Source organism: Peromyscus maniculatus, chromosome 4, assembly GCF_049852395.1.
Source record: "Peromyscus maniculatus bairdii isolate BWxNUB_F1_BW_parent chromosome 4, HU_Pman_BW_mat_3.1, whole genome shotgun sequence".
In the NCBI taxonomy this organism is placed as follows: Eukaryota; Metazoa; Chordata; class Mammalia; order Rodentia; family Cricetidae; genus Peromyscus; species Peromyscus maniculatus.
In genome coordinates this window covers 136,508,416-136,524,258 of record NC_134855.1, presented here as the reverse complement: position 1 = coordinate 136,524,258, position 15,843 = coordinate 136,508,416, and the positions used below count along the sequence as shown (strand labels likewise).

General features: G+C 43.3%; 1 protein-coding gene across 6 annotated transcripts; it reads left to right on the top strand.

The window, feature by feature from the left end:
* The first annotated feature begins 2,375 nt into the window (after positions 1-2,375).
* Positions 2,376-14,756, top strand: Dsn1 (DSN1 component of MIS12 kinetochore complex). Of its 6 annotated transcripts, none has more exons than XM_042276652.2 (11): positions 2,376-2,520; positions 4,004-4,029; positions 4,347-4,667; positions 6,997-7,070; positions 7,988-8,060; positions 8,974-9,064; positions 10,606-10,665; positions 11,048-11,125; positions 11,978-12,125; positions 12,450-12,537; positions 12,933-14,756. In XM_042276652.2, the coding sequence occupies exons 2-11, from the start codon at positions 4,005-4,007 to the stop codon at positions 13,016-13,018; spliced, it is 1,044 nt and encodes a 347-aa protein (XP_042132586.2). In that variant the 5' UTR covers positions 2,376-2,520; position 4,004; the 3' UTR covers positions 13,019-14,756. The 6 variants fall into 6 exon arrangements, with proteins under 6 accessions (XP_042132586.2, XP_042132590.2, XP_042132589.2 ...); XM_042276655.2 differs by having other exon boundaries at positions 2,396-2,520; positions 11,978-12,083; XM_042276654.2 differs by having other exon boundaries at positions 2,433-2,520; positions 4,352-4,667.
* Positions 14,757-15,843: the final 1,087 nt, after the last annotated feature.

Sequence of the window (15,843 nt, the reverse complement as noted above, 5' to 3'; positions counted from 1 at the left end):
ATGCCAGGCGTGGAGGATATAACAGATGGGTGCTGCAGTCCCGCCACAGCCTGGGTTCGGGTCCTGAGACGGGAAGGGGTGTTGGCACAAAGAAATGAATTGTCTGACCCCCAGATGAGTTTTTCACACAAGTGGCCGCCCAAAGAGCTCCCGCCGTCCTTATACTTCAAAAACAAGCATTTTTCCCACACTAACAAACACGTTTTCCCACCCACCGATGTTAACCTCCCGCAAAAAACAAATATGTCAAAGATGGGGTTTCCCCCCAACTTTTACATCAAAAAATCTTTTAAACCAAAACACTTACCATTTTGCTAGCTCGGTCAAATACCAAGCCAGGTACATCCTGTCTTTACAAAACTAAAAGGTGATAAACATAGGCGCACATTCTCAAGAACAGCAATATTATTCAAACTTAACAAAACATTTACAGACATAGGGATGATCTGCCTCTGATCCTGTCAGCACTGAATCAGGACAGCTCCCAGGGTCTGGAGTGACAGCTGGTATCCCCAGACAAGAAACCTGAGAAGCATCAGCTCTCAAAGAATTTTAGGGGAAAATATTCAAAAGAAATGGGGTTTTCAGGACTGATCACATCTGTCCCACATGTGACTGACAAAGTGACACTAAAAACTGCTAAGAGAATCATCAGTATTATGAGAGAGAAGAGAGTGTACAGGCCGCACAGTTCCAGCAGCACTCTGCGCCGTCCCAAAGTCCACTGGTCCTTGCCGAGTGAGACTGTCCCTGTGGGCTTTGCCTCATCTGGAGATCCCTTGGACAACCACTCATAGACTGGCCCAGCTCCCAATAGATGGGCCTGGAAAATAATATATCAATCACTAGTCACAGAAGTGGGGAGCCCCAGGGATGTTGAGCAAAGTGAATGGTAATGATTGTAGGTAGGAAGCAGAGGAGAAGGTTCAGAGAGAGAAAGAACATGCCTGAAAGCCTGGAGAAAGAGGGCAGAGACAGGCAGGGTGGCAGCACTGGTAATCCCGATACTTGGGAGGGAGAGGCAGGAGGATCAGAAGTTACAGTGTCATCCTTAGCTATATATTGAGTTTGAGGCCAGCCTGGGCTACATGAGAACCTGTTTCAAAGTAACCGGAAATGGGGAGGCAATATGAACTCAAGAAATGAAAGTTGGATGTGGAACAGGGAAAGAATTCGTATGTATCTTATAAAGAGGAGGGAACCATCAGAGAATTCAAAGCAAGGGAAAGACATGGTTGGACGTTGACTGGGACTGGATTGCATGAGGCAGTAATCTCAGTGTGTCCCAACATGACCAGCCCTGGCTGGGAATATTAAATTCTGTCTTTGGGACATCAGCACATGAAGTGCTGAAGGATGGAGGCATGGATAAAGGAACCCAGCTCCAGAAAGTGATATTCAGGGATCCAAGAACTCACCTCTTTCGGATAACTGTTGAAACTACTAGGCCAGAGTGGCAGAGCAGAAATTTCTGCTATACACATGTCTATCTTTGACCAGAAAACTTGCAAGGGACCACAATTACAATGGAAGAATGGCCAAAGTCATGCCACATCCACCTTCCTCCCACTCTTTAGGGGCCTTTTTGTTTTGTTTTGCTTTGTTTCAAACTCAACAGATGTGCCTGCCTCTGCCTTCCCAGTGCTGGGATTAAAGGCATGCGCCACCACACCTGGCCCTTTGGAATCTCTCTTAATGCTCTCAATCCAGCATTCACAAGGTTCAGATCGGAAAGAAATCACTTCATTGATGCATAGGGCCATTCTGATGGCTCAATACCTTGTCCCAAGGACACAGCCTGCTTTGTGGACCCTCCCAGGCCGAGGAGGGTGAAGCAGGCATGGGTTGGGCTCCTAGGAGCACAGAACATCTGGTTTTCAACATGGAAGAGAAGGTTAGAAGGGGAAGAGAAAGGCTTTCAAGGCAAAGAGCATGCTCGAACAAAGGAACAGGGCAAGAACTGGCAGAGCGGTGGCAGCCGCAGGATCGGCCTGTGATGAGGCTGACAAGGGATGTGCTCGAATTTTGCTGTTTACATAAGGGACCTTGGGAGGGGCCTGTGAAGCAGGAGTAAATAGGCAGGGGACAAACTGAGCTCAGAGTTCCAGTTTTCCCTGGGGGGAGTCACTGTCCACACTTTTGGAGTTTAAGAGATAGAGAGGCAGCCGTGGCCCAGAACAGGAGGAGTACGGCATCAGATTCCCTGACTTTCCTATGTAGGCTGCATAGTAGTAAAGTGGTGCATTGGAGAAGGCAATCCCGGGGCTGGGTGTGGCTGGACAAGTGGTGACCGTAATTGGATAGAAAAATCAGGGACAAGATGGGCTGGGCCAGAGCCTGGAACACCGGAGTACGCATGCGCTCTCCCCGGGGGCGCGGCCGTGCGCTCGAACGCCGAAGCCGCTGGCTGCGCACGCGCAGTTGCTTGGCGGGAATTTCGGAAGTCGCGGTAGCGACGCGGGACCGCGAGCCGTACTGACCCGGGAGAGGGCCCTCTGCACTGACGCCGAGTTCTCAGAGGTGACCTTGGGCTTTGTGTTTCAGGAACGGGGCCCCCGGGCTGGACGGGAGTCGCTCTGGGTTCGGAAGTCGCAGACATCTCCCCGGATGTGGCTCGCTCGCCCCTGACCCGCCTCTCGGCCCGGCCCACCCCGCGCTCCCGACGCTCCCCGGCCGCAGGGCCTCGGAGACTTCCTCGCGATAGGACAACCGAGGGAAAGCCACTCCTCCCTCCCCGGCGCAGCGGCGAGCGACCCTGATTCCAGATTGTGGCTGGGGACAGGGCGGAGGGCTGGGGTCACAGCCCCGGTGGCATTGTTCCTGTGCCCCGGACTGGCCTCGTAAGGAGTATAGAGTAATAATACTCAAGAGTTGTAGACCGTATTAAATGGGCTAATGATCCATTGTCTGAGCTTGAGCCTGTGTGATCTGTTAGACGGATTGTGATGATTTAGATCCTAAAGGACCCTTCTTGGTTCTTTCAGTATGGTCCCTCAGCAACTGTTCGTTTTGTTCTTTACCAAGCACCCCCCACATTCCGATGTCTTTTGGGAGGGAGAAATACATGCAAGATGGAGAGATGCCAGGCTGTGTCCCTGCCTCTCTTCGGGTCAGTTGTCTCTGACAGGTACTGGGAATGCAGTGCAGTCTGGCTGGGAAGACAGACATGTAAATGTATTTTACAGCCAGTACTATAGAGAAAAGACTCGTGGCCATCAAAATATGCCAAGGGGAAATGACTTCAATTTTTTTTAATTGGTTAGTTATGTGCATTGTTGTTTTGCCATGGGTGTTGGATCCCTTGGTACTGGAGTTAAAGACAGTTGTGAGCTGCCATGTGGGTGCTGGGAATTGAACCTACCTGGGTCCTCCTGAAGAGCAGTCAGTGCTCTTAACCACTGAGCCATCTCTCCAGCCCCGTGACTTCAAATTTAAGCTATGTAAAAAAGGATGAGTTTGGGGCTGGAGAGCTGGCTCAGTGGTTAAGAACACTGACTGCTCTTCCAGAGGACCCGGGTACTCTCAACTGTCTGGTAATTCCAGTTCCAGGGGACCTGACACCCTTACACACAGACATACATGCAGGCAAAACACCAATGCACATTTAAAAAAAAAAAAGGATGAGTCTGTTTTGTGGGTCGAAGGAATATGTGTGCAGAGATTAAAAAGTGGGATTTCCAGGAATGGAAGGATCTGGAGAGAATAAGAAGAGATGATGTGGGGTTGTTTTGTTTGTTTTCTAGTTTGGAAAACAAAGTAGATCCTAATACCATCGATGGAATTAGGGGCTAGTGAATCACAAAGTGCCTGGGAACTAAGATAGGCTATATGTAGTAAGTTCTGCAGGAGAGCAGTCAGTGACCCCTGTGGATAGTTTTGGAGGAGACAAGTGAGGGCAGTTCAAGCACAAGACCTATTATGGGGTCGTGAAGCCCCTGTGAGACTGGAGCTGGACTGTGAAGAACGGATCGCCTCATTTTCCTATTTTCATTTCTCCATCCAGGATGACGTCAGTGACCAGAGCAGAAGGTGAGTTTCACAGTGAAATTCCGTGCCTCTTGCCTCGGGTTCAGGCTCCTGAACTATTACAGAACCCTTCTCTGGCTCCTGCTGGCTTTGGAATCACACGCTGTATATTTGCAGAAAGGCTTCCTGTTTCCTTCACCAGGGAAATAGATTTCCTTCCCTCCTTCGTTCCTTCTGCCTAGGCTCCCAGGAAGCTGAGCCTACCAGTGTATGTCATCTTGTGGGGCCATACATTTTCTGTTGTCACTGAGCAAAGGCTCAGCTACTTGATTGTGGTAGATTTTGATTTTATATTTTGACTTTTCTATAACAAATGCTAGAACAGGAACCAATGATGTCCAAGACTCAGGATCATCAATTGCAATCAAGTCCCAACCCTTTGGAAGTGTTGCCTAAATCCTCTGCCTCCCTGGAGATGACGCAAGGCATTCCAACGGAAAAAAATCACCTTGGCTGGAGCCCTGAAAAGGGGGAAAGTTGTGATGCCAACCATCAGGAGAGACTTCAGTTGAGGTCACTTCATTTGTCCCCCCAAGAACAGTCTGTCCGTCATCAAGACAGAAGGCAGTCCTGGCGACGAGCAAGTATGAAAGAGATAAATCGACGGAAGTCGTTGGCTCCCTTTCACCCAGGCATCACAGGTGGGGTGCTGTGTCCAGAAAACTGGAATTCCAGCCCAAATAAGAGGCAGTGAGTAATGAATGACAGGAAGTGTAGCAGAGTAGACACTTCTTGGCTACATTTTAGCTATGCAACTTTGAACACATCACCTCCTTGAGCCTTAGTTTCCGTACCTATAAAATAGAGAGAATCCTGTGGACATGCTCTTGTTTATATGTCCTAATGCTACACACCTAGTAAGTGTTCAGTGTTAATTGGTGTTTACATATTGGCTGCTTATGGTTTACATATGAACAGAAATTCTGGTTGCTAATTGTTTAATCTGTCATCTTGTCTAGGATGCTAGGAATTTGAGTGCTTCCTGTGTCTTATACCTTAAAGTAGAACAGAAGGCGAGTGGGTTAATACCTGCCTGATTCTAGCCTTTATAACTATGACTCAGAAAGAAGATGTGCATAAAAATACATTAAGTGTGGATAGGAATATAGTTCAGTGGTGGGGTGCATACTATGCCTGAGGCCCTATGTTCAATCCCTGACACTAAAGAACAAAAAGTAAAATGGTTTTTGGGGATGCCATATTTGAATGTAATTTGTGATTTTTTTTCTTCTAAATTTATAATCATTTGATTTGCCGGTATCAAAGTACAGGACATAATGCAGAAATTCTAGTTTGATCTCGAGCTTCACTTTTTTTGTCTTAAGTCCTTCTCAGTAAACTGGGGGAAATAAAACCATAGTGCATATGCTTGGCCATTAGTAGAGCCTCACGTGTTAAAGCTATTGTGATTTCTTTAGGGTGGTTACGTGTGTGGAAGGGAGCTGAGTAAACACAGCCAAGTTGAAAAACTGGTGTCATAGTGCCATGCACTTTACTCCCTAGACGTGCCAAGGAAGTTGATGTCCAAGACTAGCCCTACCTTCATTCCCATTCTGTATAACATGGAATCAACCATGTAATAAGATGGATTATTTTTCTAGTTATTCTGGCTTATTGCCAGGTTTCCTTGGTTATAGCCAGAAAGAATCTGGTTAACAGCAGCCATAATCATTCAAGAGACAAGAATGCTTTTAAAATAGCCAGCTGAAGCCAAAGGGCAAGAATTCTTGCAGCCGATTCCTGTACTATATGATCATTGTTTACTATACAGTTCCTGTACTATATGATCATTGTTTACTATACACCAGTTCCTTTACTATATGATCATTGCTTATGATACAATAATTCCTTTACTATATGTTATTGTTTACTATACAATTCCTTTATTATATGTTAATGTTTACTATACAACAATTCCTTTACTATATAATAATTGTTCTTAAATGGACATCATTGAGAACAGTATCTATAGCTTACGGACGTTTGGGTCAGTGACATGATTACATAAAGCATCCACCCAGTCCATTCTCATTGCTTGCTGTATAACCTTGAGCAAGGAGTCTAACCAGCCTTTGTGCCACAGTGTTACCATCTGTTATCAAAATAGAATTGATGCCAGGCATAGTCATTCTTGCCTGTGATCCCAGCACTTGGGAGTCTGATGTAGGAGGATTGCCAGGAGTTTAAGACCAGCCTGGGCTACTACATTACAAGACCATGTTTCAAAAAGCCCAAATCAAATGAACAGAAGATACTTGCTTTAAAATTTTAATGAGATGTGCATAACGGCAAAGAAAAATGTCTGTTGTACAGCAGGTGTTCAGCTGGTGCTAGCTATTAATAGTAGATCACCGCAGGCAGCATGCTACTACTAGGAAAACAGGACTCGCTGGCGGACTTGGATTTGAAGCATGGCTTCTTCAGCCTGGCTTCAGACAGTTCACTTCCCTTCCTTGAGTTTCTCCATTCGTAAAGTGGAGCCTCTGCTGTTTATACGAAAACGTTTTTTCTTTTCAGTGCTGAAGGTAATACTCAGGTCCATGCACATTCGAGGCAAGGGTTCATCCACTGAGCAAGCGAGCAACAGCCCCCAGCTCGTAGGACTGTACTAAAGCGCATTGCAGGGCCTGTTAGAAAAACGCCATCTACATTATTTGTATCTACCCTGTTTGTTTGTTTTTGATTGACATACAAAGTAATAGATTTCATTATATTTTCTATCTACTTTGTTAAACAGAACAAGATTTTAATGTAATACATGAAAAGGTTCTAATAACACTTGAAAATTTGAACGCATGAAGTTGTAAACTTTATTCCTCAGTTAACCTGGAAAAATTAGAATTCTCTCCTTACTAAGAGAAGGCAGCTTCTTGTCTTCAGCTGGTTTGCATGGAGAGGAAGGAGATTTTCCAGTTTTGTTGTCTTGCTAACTGTAGTGTGATGTTCCTTAAATGTGCTTTTTTCCGTCAGAGCTCAGCAGATCCATCAGTTTGAAGTTAGCAGGTAGCAAACGGCTGGGCGCTCTCCTGCTCTCCAGCTTCCAGGTGAGATCCGGGTTTGGGAAGTGTTCTCATTCACTGTCGTGTCACTGTCACAACTTCACAGAGATCGCAGGACCAGAGATGAACTGAGGAGAAGAGGTTTTCCCTGCAGGGGACTGACCTAAAAGCCAGTTCTCACTTGGGCAGGCAGCCTTCGCACTGAACTCTGCTGCTGCTGGCTGAGCAGCTGAGAGGGTTCGCAGTGTGTTTTACTCATTGGCAGCAATGATGAAAATAAATTGGGTAGAGGTCAAAATCTGTCACTGTAGACATTCAAGGCTGCCTACAGGGTAGACTAGTGTATGGAGCATATGATTTTTGTTTGTTTGTTTTGTTGAATTTTTTTTTTTTTGAGACAGGGTTTCTCTGTGTAGCCTTAGCTGTCCTAGAACTCACTGTAAACCAGGCTGACCTTGAACTCACAGAGATCCGCCTGCCTCTGTCTCCCGAGTGCTGGGATTAAAAGTGTATGCCGCCACCATTTTTTTTAATTAAAAAAAATTTTTTTAAAGTTGTGTTTCATGTCTCACTGATGCTTATGACTGTTTAGATAAGCAAGTAATTTGTGAGAATGAAATGACTATTGTTTTCCCTGAGTTAAAAGTCAAAATATAAGCTGGGTGTGATAGTACATGCCTTGTGGGTGGACCTCTGAGTTCAAGGCCAGTGTGTTCTACAGAGTGAGTTCCAGGACAACCTACAGAGAAACCTTGTCTCAAAAAAAACAAAAACTAAAATCAAAATGGAGTGTGAGCAACAGAATTTTTCCTTATCTACTTACTTACATGAAAAGTGTTGGGTGGAAAAATTAGACCCTGTGTAGTTTCATCATAAAGTTTATCCTAAGTATCATAAAGCCACACATAGAGCTTGCCTGGGAGACTTTGGTGGTTGTACTGAAAATGCTTTTCTTTCTTTAGTTCTCTGTTGAGAAACTTGAACCTTTCCTAAAGAGCACTAAGGACTTCAGCCTTGAATGCTTTAGAGCAAAAGGTGAGTTGCTGAGCATAGCCAAGTGCTTTGGCCTGGACCCAGCCCTCTCTCGGGACCAGCCAGCATGCTTTCAGTGTCCTTTTACAGGAGATGCTGCCTCTTTAAACCAGGTCCCTGACCTCTTGAAAAATTGCCCCTTTTTACTGCTTAGGTGACGCTTTGTCTTCAGTGACAGCAGTTCACATCTCTGGGGAAAAGTGAAATTGTATAGATAGCTGTGTTTAACTGCTTTTTTCATAAGTATAAAAACACTTAATAAAGTTGCCTTCCATTGAGCTATCTACCCAAATAAAAGGATAAAATTTTCTTCGGTATTTTTGTCTCCACGCCCCATATTAGTTAATTTTCTCTTACTATGATGCAACATCACGACTAAGGCAACTTATAAAAGAAAGTATTTAATTGGGCTTACAGTTTCAGAGAACTAGAGTCCATGATTGCAGAGCAAAGGCCTGGCAGCAGGACAGCTGAGAGCTCACATCTTGATCTGCTCTGGGAGGCAGAGAGACACTGGGAAGGGCACAAGTCTTCCTCAAAGTCCACCCCAGTGACACACCTCCAACAAGGCCACACCTCCTAATCCTTCCCTAACAGTTCCACTAACTGGGGACCAAGTACTCAAACATGAGCCTATGGGTACCATTCTCATTCAAACCACCACAGCCATCCCTTTGGTGCTGGGTACCAAACCCAGGACCTTGAATTTGCCATGCAAGTTCTCTACCATAAAGCTAAACTTCCAACCCCAAAGATAAAATATTGGCATACTTAGAAGACTGTTTTGTGTGAATGAGAGGGCTGGAATGGGATACGGAATGGGACCCTAAACTTAGGAACTCCGTAATGTCTTTGTCATGTGCTCCTGGTGAACATCTGTAATCTTTTTATTTTCTAACAAATTTATCCTCTCTAGCATCTTCTCTCTCTGAAGAATTGAAACATTTTACAGACAGGCTGGAAAGTGATGGAACTCTACAAAGATGTTTTGTTGAAGATTCAAAAGAGTAAGAGCAATTCCCCTTCTGTCCTTAATTATAACTGAGCTAAAACTTGATTATAATTACGCCATTGCTTATACAATAAACATTTATCCAGTGCCTGTGTACCACCACACTCTTAATTGTTTATTTTTGCTTTCTTGAGATAGGGTCTCTGTAGTCCAGACTGGACTCAACCTTGGCAATCCTTTTATCTCTACCTTCCAAGTGCTGGGATTATAGGCGTGAGCTGCCATTCTTGGCTTGTACAAGGCTCTTCCAGATGATGAGGAAGGGGATGTAGTGATCAATGAGTCAAATCCCTCTTGTCCTGTGTGTATTAGAGGAGATAATGCAGAGAAAATTCAGTCTCAGCTAGTGATAAATAAACCAGGAAGTCGGCAAGTAGCTTAGTGACTTCAGGAGCAGGCAGCCTTGGTAGAGTTTTGAGAGAAGATCCTAGTGGTTTCATTTTGGGACTGGAACAAAAGACCTGTGTAGTAAGAAGGAACGGCTGTGGGAATATTGAGGGGGCCATTCCTCTGATCTTTGATTGTCATGCAGAGGGCAGCTCTTGTTCTAATGCTCTTTGCAAACAAGAATATTAGCAGAATGGGCTGGCAAGGTGGCTCAGTGGGTAAATGTAAGAGCTCTTGCTGCACAAGCTGATGACCTCATTTCTATCCATACCTCCTTTGGAAGGATGCAAACCCATTGTTGAAAGTTGTCTTCTGACCTGTACACACTATGTCATATGGATACCTACACACGTGCGTGTGCACATGCAAACACACGACGACGACGACGACGACTACTACTACTATTAATAATAAATAGAATTTATTGTTAAAAGGATACCACCCCTAAATTGGTAATACTTCAAGGGTGTGGCGGCCATCACAACTCCACCCTGCAGCGGATCATGCACTTGGTCCAAATTTGAAATTCATGCAAGGTCTGCCCATTCACAAGTTCTTAAGGGTGACATTTCTCATCAGACATGAAATGTTTTAGCCCAACAGAATCTCGGAATGTGCATGTAAGCACAGTGGCTGCATCACTGCTGGAGATGCTGTGCACATGCCTTGGTAGAAAACAGGAGCTGTGCCACTGCTAATCTGTGTTTGTCAGATGGCAGCCCAGGTCTGTCTGCAGTGCTTTGGCATTTTCAGTCCCTGCTTCTTTCCACCAGAAACAATCATCTAAGTGAGCCGAACCATCAGAGAAAGTGCTGAGTTAGGAGGAGCCAGAACACAAAGTCTCAAGAACCAAGTGAAAAGGTTTTGGCTTTTATTCTGTTTGCAGTAGTGATGGAGTTTTGAAGCTAGGGAGAAAAAGTATAAAGGACTATTTTTAGAAAGGTATGAATTGGAGTTGATGAGAAAAACAGATTTAAAAACCATTTAGCCGTTGCTGGTGCCAAGTAGATATTGAGTCCAAGAATAAATATTCTCTGAATAATAAAAAATTATGAATAAATTTAAATACCACTAAAATTATGTAAGACATTAAAAGCAAGTGTTTGTTGAAGGATTCATATTAATCTCATAATATTATCTGTGTTCTAGAAAAGCACCAGATTTTTCACTAGAAACCTCAGTGGCTGAGGTGAAAGAATATATAACAAAGTAAGTAAAATGGTTGAACCTTTATTGGTTTTATTTATTGGAAAACTGAGCTTTGTTCTCCATCAGGGAAATAACTGAACGCAGAGAAAATGCCTGGTAAGCCTGGTGGAAGCACTCGTGTGTCAGCTCTAGAGCTGGGGGGCATATGAGCAGCCCTGATAGACAGGGTGCAGCCAAGGAATAAGGGTGTTAATTTGATTTTAACAGCTTGTGTATTACTTGATTAAATTAATACCCTCTGGATCAGTTGAGCTTTCTAATCCTTTAATGACCTTTCAATGCATTTTATAACCAGATTACATGCCTAGAGTACTTATTGTTGCCCTGAGTAATTAAAAATGTGACCAAAAATTAACTGAATTTCCCTTCCTGAATTCCACAGGTTTTCTTTGGAACGTCAAACTTGGGATCAGCTCTTACTACAATACCAGAACGAGGTTCCACCCGAAGAGACGCCCAGGTGAGACCCGAGAACTGGAAAGGAGCAGCTAGCTGTCTTTTTACTTGGTGGAATTTGATTTGAGTTTATTTCAAATCCATTTGTACAAACTGAGTGATGAATCTGTTCTCATAGTTCAGTCAACTTTAAAGTATCGATTTGTTTTCCTTGGTGGAAAGGAGGACAAAAATGGAAGCCTAAGTGTCACTGTTTTCAGACACAGAACAGAACTGCTTCTAGGCTGTGTTTTGGCTATCATTCACAATCCACAGGGAGATGGGCACATGGCCACCCTTGCACCTGTTCCCCTGGAACTGAGCCAACATCGCTCCTCAAGAGACTTTAGTGAGCGAGTAAATGGCCTTTGAGCTGTAGATAGGAGAGAGAACCTTGGTTAAGGCCTTGGTGAAAACACAAAGCCATGAAGGGAGTGGAACAGGAGATATAAGATGTGAGAGGCCGTCTTTGGCTAGGTAAGTCAGAGAAGGTTGGAAAGCACTAGATTTTGTTTTACTTCAGCATCTGAACTGGTTTTATTAGTTTAAAATGCAGTCTCACGAGGCAGCCAAGGTTGGTCTCAAATCCCCAGGTGTACATCAAATTTATAATCCTCCTGTCTCAGCTTCCCAGTTGCTGGGATTGTAAGTGTGCGGCACCACATATCTCTCAGCTGGTATTTGAAAGCTCTTCCCCCAACCAAATCTCACTTACAAAGGCAACTATAAAATGTTAGGTGAAACCCTGATTATAGAAGTGCTGGAAAGAGGCTTTGAGGAACACAACAGGGTTTCCCTCTCAAAGACACTCTTGCATATTGTTTCCAGAGAGTGATTGTAAGCTCCAGGAAAACTCCGTATTTGTTGTTATTTTTAGGGGATCAACTGAAACCAAAATCACTGAAGTCCAAGTGGATCCTACGACTTGTCTTGGCTCTTCCCAGAAGGAAGTCCTTCACACAAAGCCCGACTACCAGGAAATAGTACGGAATCAGAACCGTGTCTTTGCCTGCATGGAGTTAGTGGTTAGTGCTTCAGGCTTACTACGTGGGTTGCCCAGCTTTCTAGACTTGTCACCTTTTCCTAGCGTTATGACATTCTGATAGTACCTAAGGTGACTCATAAGGAGGAAAGGATTGTTTTGGCTGCTAATTTCAGTCTGTGGTTGTTTAAACCCTGTTGATTTGGACTGCAGCCATGCAATAATGGTGGTGGGAACATGTGACAGAGGAGACTACTCCCCTTATGTCTGGCATAAGCATTCCAGGCTAAAAGAGCAGGCCTAAAGCTCCAAAGCAGGAGCTTGCCTGGCAGTATGGGGAATCAGAGAAAGTCCTTTCTGTCTGCAGATGGATGAGCTGCAAGGATCAGTGAAGCAGCTGCAAGCCTTCATGGACGAAAGTACTCAGTACCTCCAGAAGGTGTCACTACAGCTCAGTAAGTGCATCACTTGGGATAGAAACTGTCTTTCCAGGCAAAACGTCCTTAGACTTAAGCCATATGACTTGTTTTACTCCCCATAGTAAGTCGAATGTTGATAGAAATGCCTTAGTGTAATTCCATAAAAGCACTCCATGAAGATACCCACTGCTTTTTGACGGCTTCAGTTTTCAAGAATGCATGAAGTAAAGCTGCAGGTGCTTTCCCAGAGTTTTTCCTGGCTTTCTCTGTCCATTTTCTTATTTATCACACCATACTGGCTTTCCTACTAGACTTCCATCTCCTTGAGAACAAAGATTTTATGTGTCATTTAGTGGCCTTCACTGTCTGGCACAGTTTCCACATAGAGTTCCAATAATTGAAATGTGGTTTTTGGCTCCTTTCCTCTGCAGAGAAGAGAAGCATGGAGCAATTAGATTCTTCACCTGCTCGAAAACTGCTCAAACTCCACCTGCAGAATTCATCTGCCACACAGTGATCAGGATCTTGTCAGCGGCCTTACCTGTAGTTTCTGTGGTGAGCTGCCAGGGAGAGGACAGGGAAGAGTGCCTCCACACACGGCAAGCTCATAGTGGTTTCCTCAGAGCTGGAAAGTTCCAACTGCAGAGCACTTTGACTGTTTCTGAGCGACAGCACATATGCATCCAGAAGAATGTTGTTAGAGACACTTTCCGAGGGAATGTCCAAGATGCTTGAAATGACCTTCAGAAACAGTGGCCCATTCCTTTAAAGGTCCTCAGGGTCAGCACTTTTTATCCCATGAAGATATTGTCAAGTTTTAAAACAACCCAAAGACATTTAGAACCAACCTTAACGAAATGTTCGAGGGGTCAAGTTGGGTTCTTGTCGTAAAAGAAAGAAGCTAAAGTTTTCAAGTGTGGCACTAAAAGTGGAACATGAAATGTTGCATGATGGGTATATTTGGATCATGTCACAAAATGCCCATTTTCTGAAGTGTCCTAATGTCTGTAGTGTGCTTTAGTTTTTAATACTGAATTGAGCTCCTGCAATCTAAATTTATGGCAAGAAAGGGCTGAGAAGACTTAATTTGTTTTCTCTGGAAATCCCCCTTTGCCCCGCTAAGAATCGACCCCAGGGCTTTGCATGTGCTAAGCAAACATTCTCACTGAGCTGCATCTTTAGTCCCCGTATTTTATTTTATTTTTTTTTAAAGTTGTTCTAGTTGCTGAATGATGCCTAGAACATAATAGACCTGTAAGATATGTTTTAAAAATCTTGTGTTGTCATTTCCTGTGACTGAGGAACAGTTACTTAACCTCTTGTCTAGAACATTGGAATAATGTTAGAATCCATGTTTTAAGGACACTCAAAGGATTTTAAATAGTAAAAGCCTAAAACAATATTATTAGTTTATTGCTGAAGACTTAAATAATTAGTAGATGGTAGAGTAGTTAATGAGGTGGGAAAGCACTAATGTCTGATTGGACTACCACATGGAGAATTCAAGCAGGCTGCTGCTATGTGCACAGGTGGAGACCAGGGTAGTAAAGTCTGGATTAGAAATAAATTTTAAGTTATGCCTAGTTATTGAAGATTGAGGATTTATATTGCCCAAAGTAGAACAAGAAAGGACATTCCAAATAGCCTCCAAGAAAGTATTTTAAGAGTCAAAGACAGTATTATTAACTATTATTTCAAAAGCAGAGAAGTATAACAAAGACCACAAACTTTGGAACATAGTTTCATCTCATCAGTTTGCTCTGTCTTCAAAGGTGATTATGCCTTCCTCCATTTTATTACATTCTATCATATTTTGTTTATTTGTAAGTGTTCAAACTTGAAGATAGGAAATGTGTTGCGTGTCTTCAACCACTTAAAAGGGCTAGAACATTAAAGAAAAAAACCAAAACACTAAAAACTTAGACCTCAGTACTCAAGAAGTAGAAATCAGGAGTTGGAGGCTCTCCTTGGCTATGGAGCAGATTCTAGACCAGTGGACTGCATTAGACCCTGTCTCACAATACTTAGTGAGCTCTAAGCATCATTAGTGCTTACCACAGCTTTATTGAGAGAGGCTTTTTTGTTTTTTGTTTATTTGTTGTTTTTTTTTTTTTTTTGTCATTTATAGAATATTAGAAATGTTTCCTAATTTAGCCAAGGATATATAGGTAGTGAGGGTAAACCAGCACCAGTTCAGTACTTAGTAAATGTTAACAATTAAATATAAGTCATATAATAAAAGGCTATCAGTATTAGTTTTGCCTTCATTCGATTGGTTTGGGAATAGTGCCTGATTAATAACAATGAGACTCAGAGTTTGGGGCCAACCTGGTCTACATAGTGAGTTCTAGGATAGCTCGGACTACATGGAGAGACCCTATCTCCAAAAACAAAAAAGGTTGGTTGTATTTGTTCTCTTTCTCCAAGAGAAAAATGATCTTTAGTTAATTATACTTAGTGTTAATAAGATAACAGGTTAATAAGCTCTTGAGAGAGATCACGTCCTGTATATTGGCTGCATAGCAAATTCTAGGCTAGTATGGTATCTTGGAGTTTCCATTCCTGTGATAAAACACCATGGCTAAAATCAACTTGGAGAAGAAGGTTTGTTTTGTTTTACACTTTTAGGTAACAGTTTATCACTGAGGGAAGATGGCAGGAACTGTTAACAGGCCATCGAGCAGTGGTTCCCAACCTTCCTAATGCTGTGACCCTTTAATACAGTTCCCTGTGTTGTAGTGACCCCAACCATAAAATTATTTTGTTGCTACTTCATAACTAATTTTGCTACTGTTATGAATCATAATGTAAATATCTGATATGCGACCCACAGGTTGAGAAGTGCTGTCTACCAGCTTGCTCTCTCATGGCTTGCTCAGCCAGCTTTGTTATACCATCCAGGACCACCTGCTCACAGTAAGCAGGGCCCTCCCTCATCAGTCATCAATCAGGAAAATACACCACACAGGCCAATTTGGTGGGGGAGTTTTCTCAGCTGAGATTCTCTCTTCCCAATTGACTCCCAACTTTATGTCAAGTTGACATAAAACGGCCAGCACATACGGGCTACATGCACATTTTGATTCTGGTCTGGAGAAATAGCTTAGTGGCAAGAATGCATACTGTTCTTGCAGAGAATGGAGTTCACATCAAGTCCCCATATTTGATAGCCCATAACTCCAGCTCTAGGGGAAATCTGCAACCTCTGGCCTAGTCGGGTACCTGCTACATTCATGCACATCACCACGTACACGTAATTAACAATGAAAAAGCTTTAATTGTTTAGTCACTAACTTAGAGTAACCATCTCTTCATACTCAAGCAAATGATGTGGCTGCCATT

Bases quoted from the DNA above. Each gene is read 5' to 3' on its own strand.
- Dsn1 (XM_042276652.2), top strand. From the start codon at position 4,005: ATGACGTCAGTGACCAGAGCAGAAG. The intron at 8,061-8,973 runs GTGAGTTGCTGA...TATCCTCTCTAG, and splicing joins TGAATGCTTTAGAGCAAAAG to CATCTTCTCTCTCTGAAGAA. The intron at 11,126-11,977 runs GTGAGACCCGAG...TGTTATTTTTAG, and splicing joins CCACCCGAAGAGACGCCCAG to GGGATCAACTGAAACCAAAA.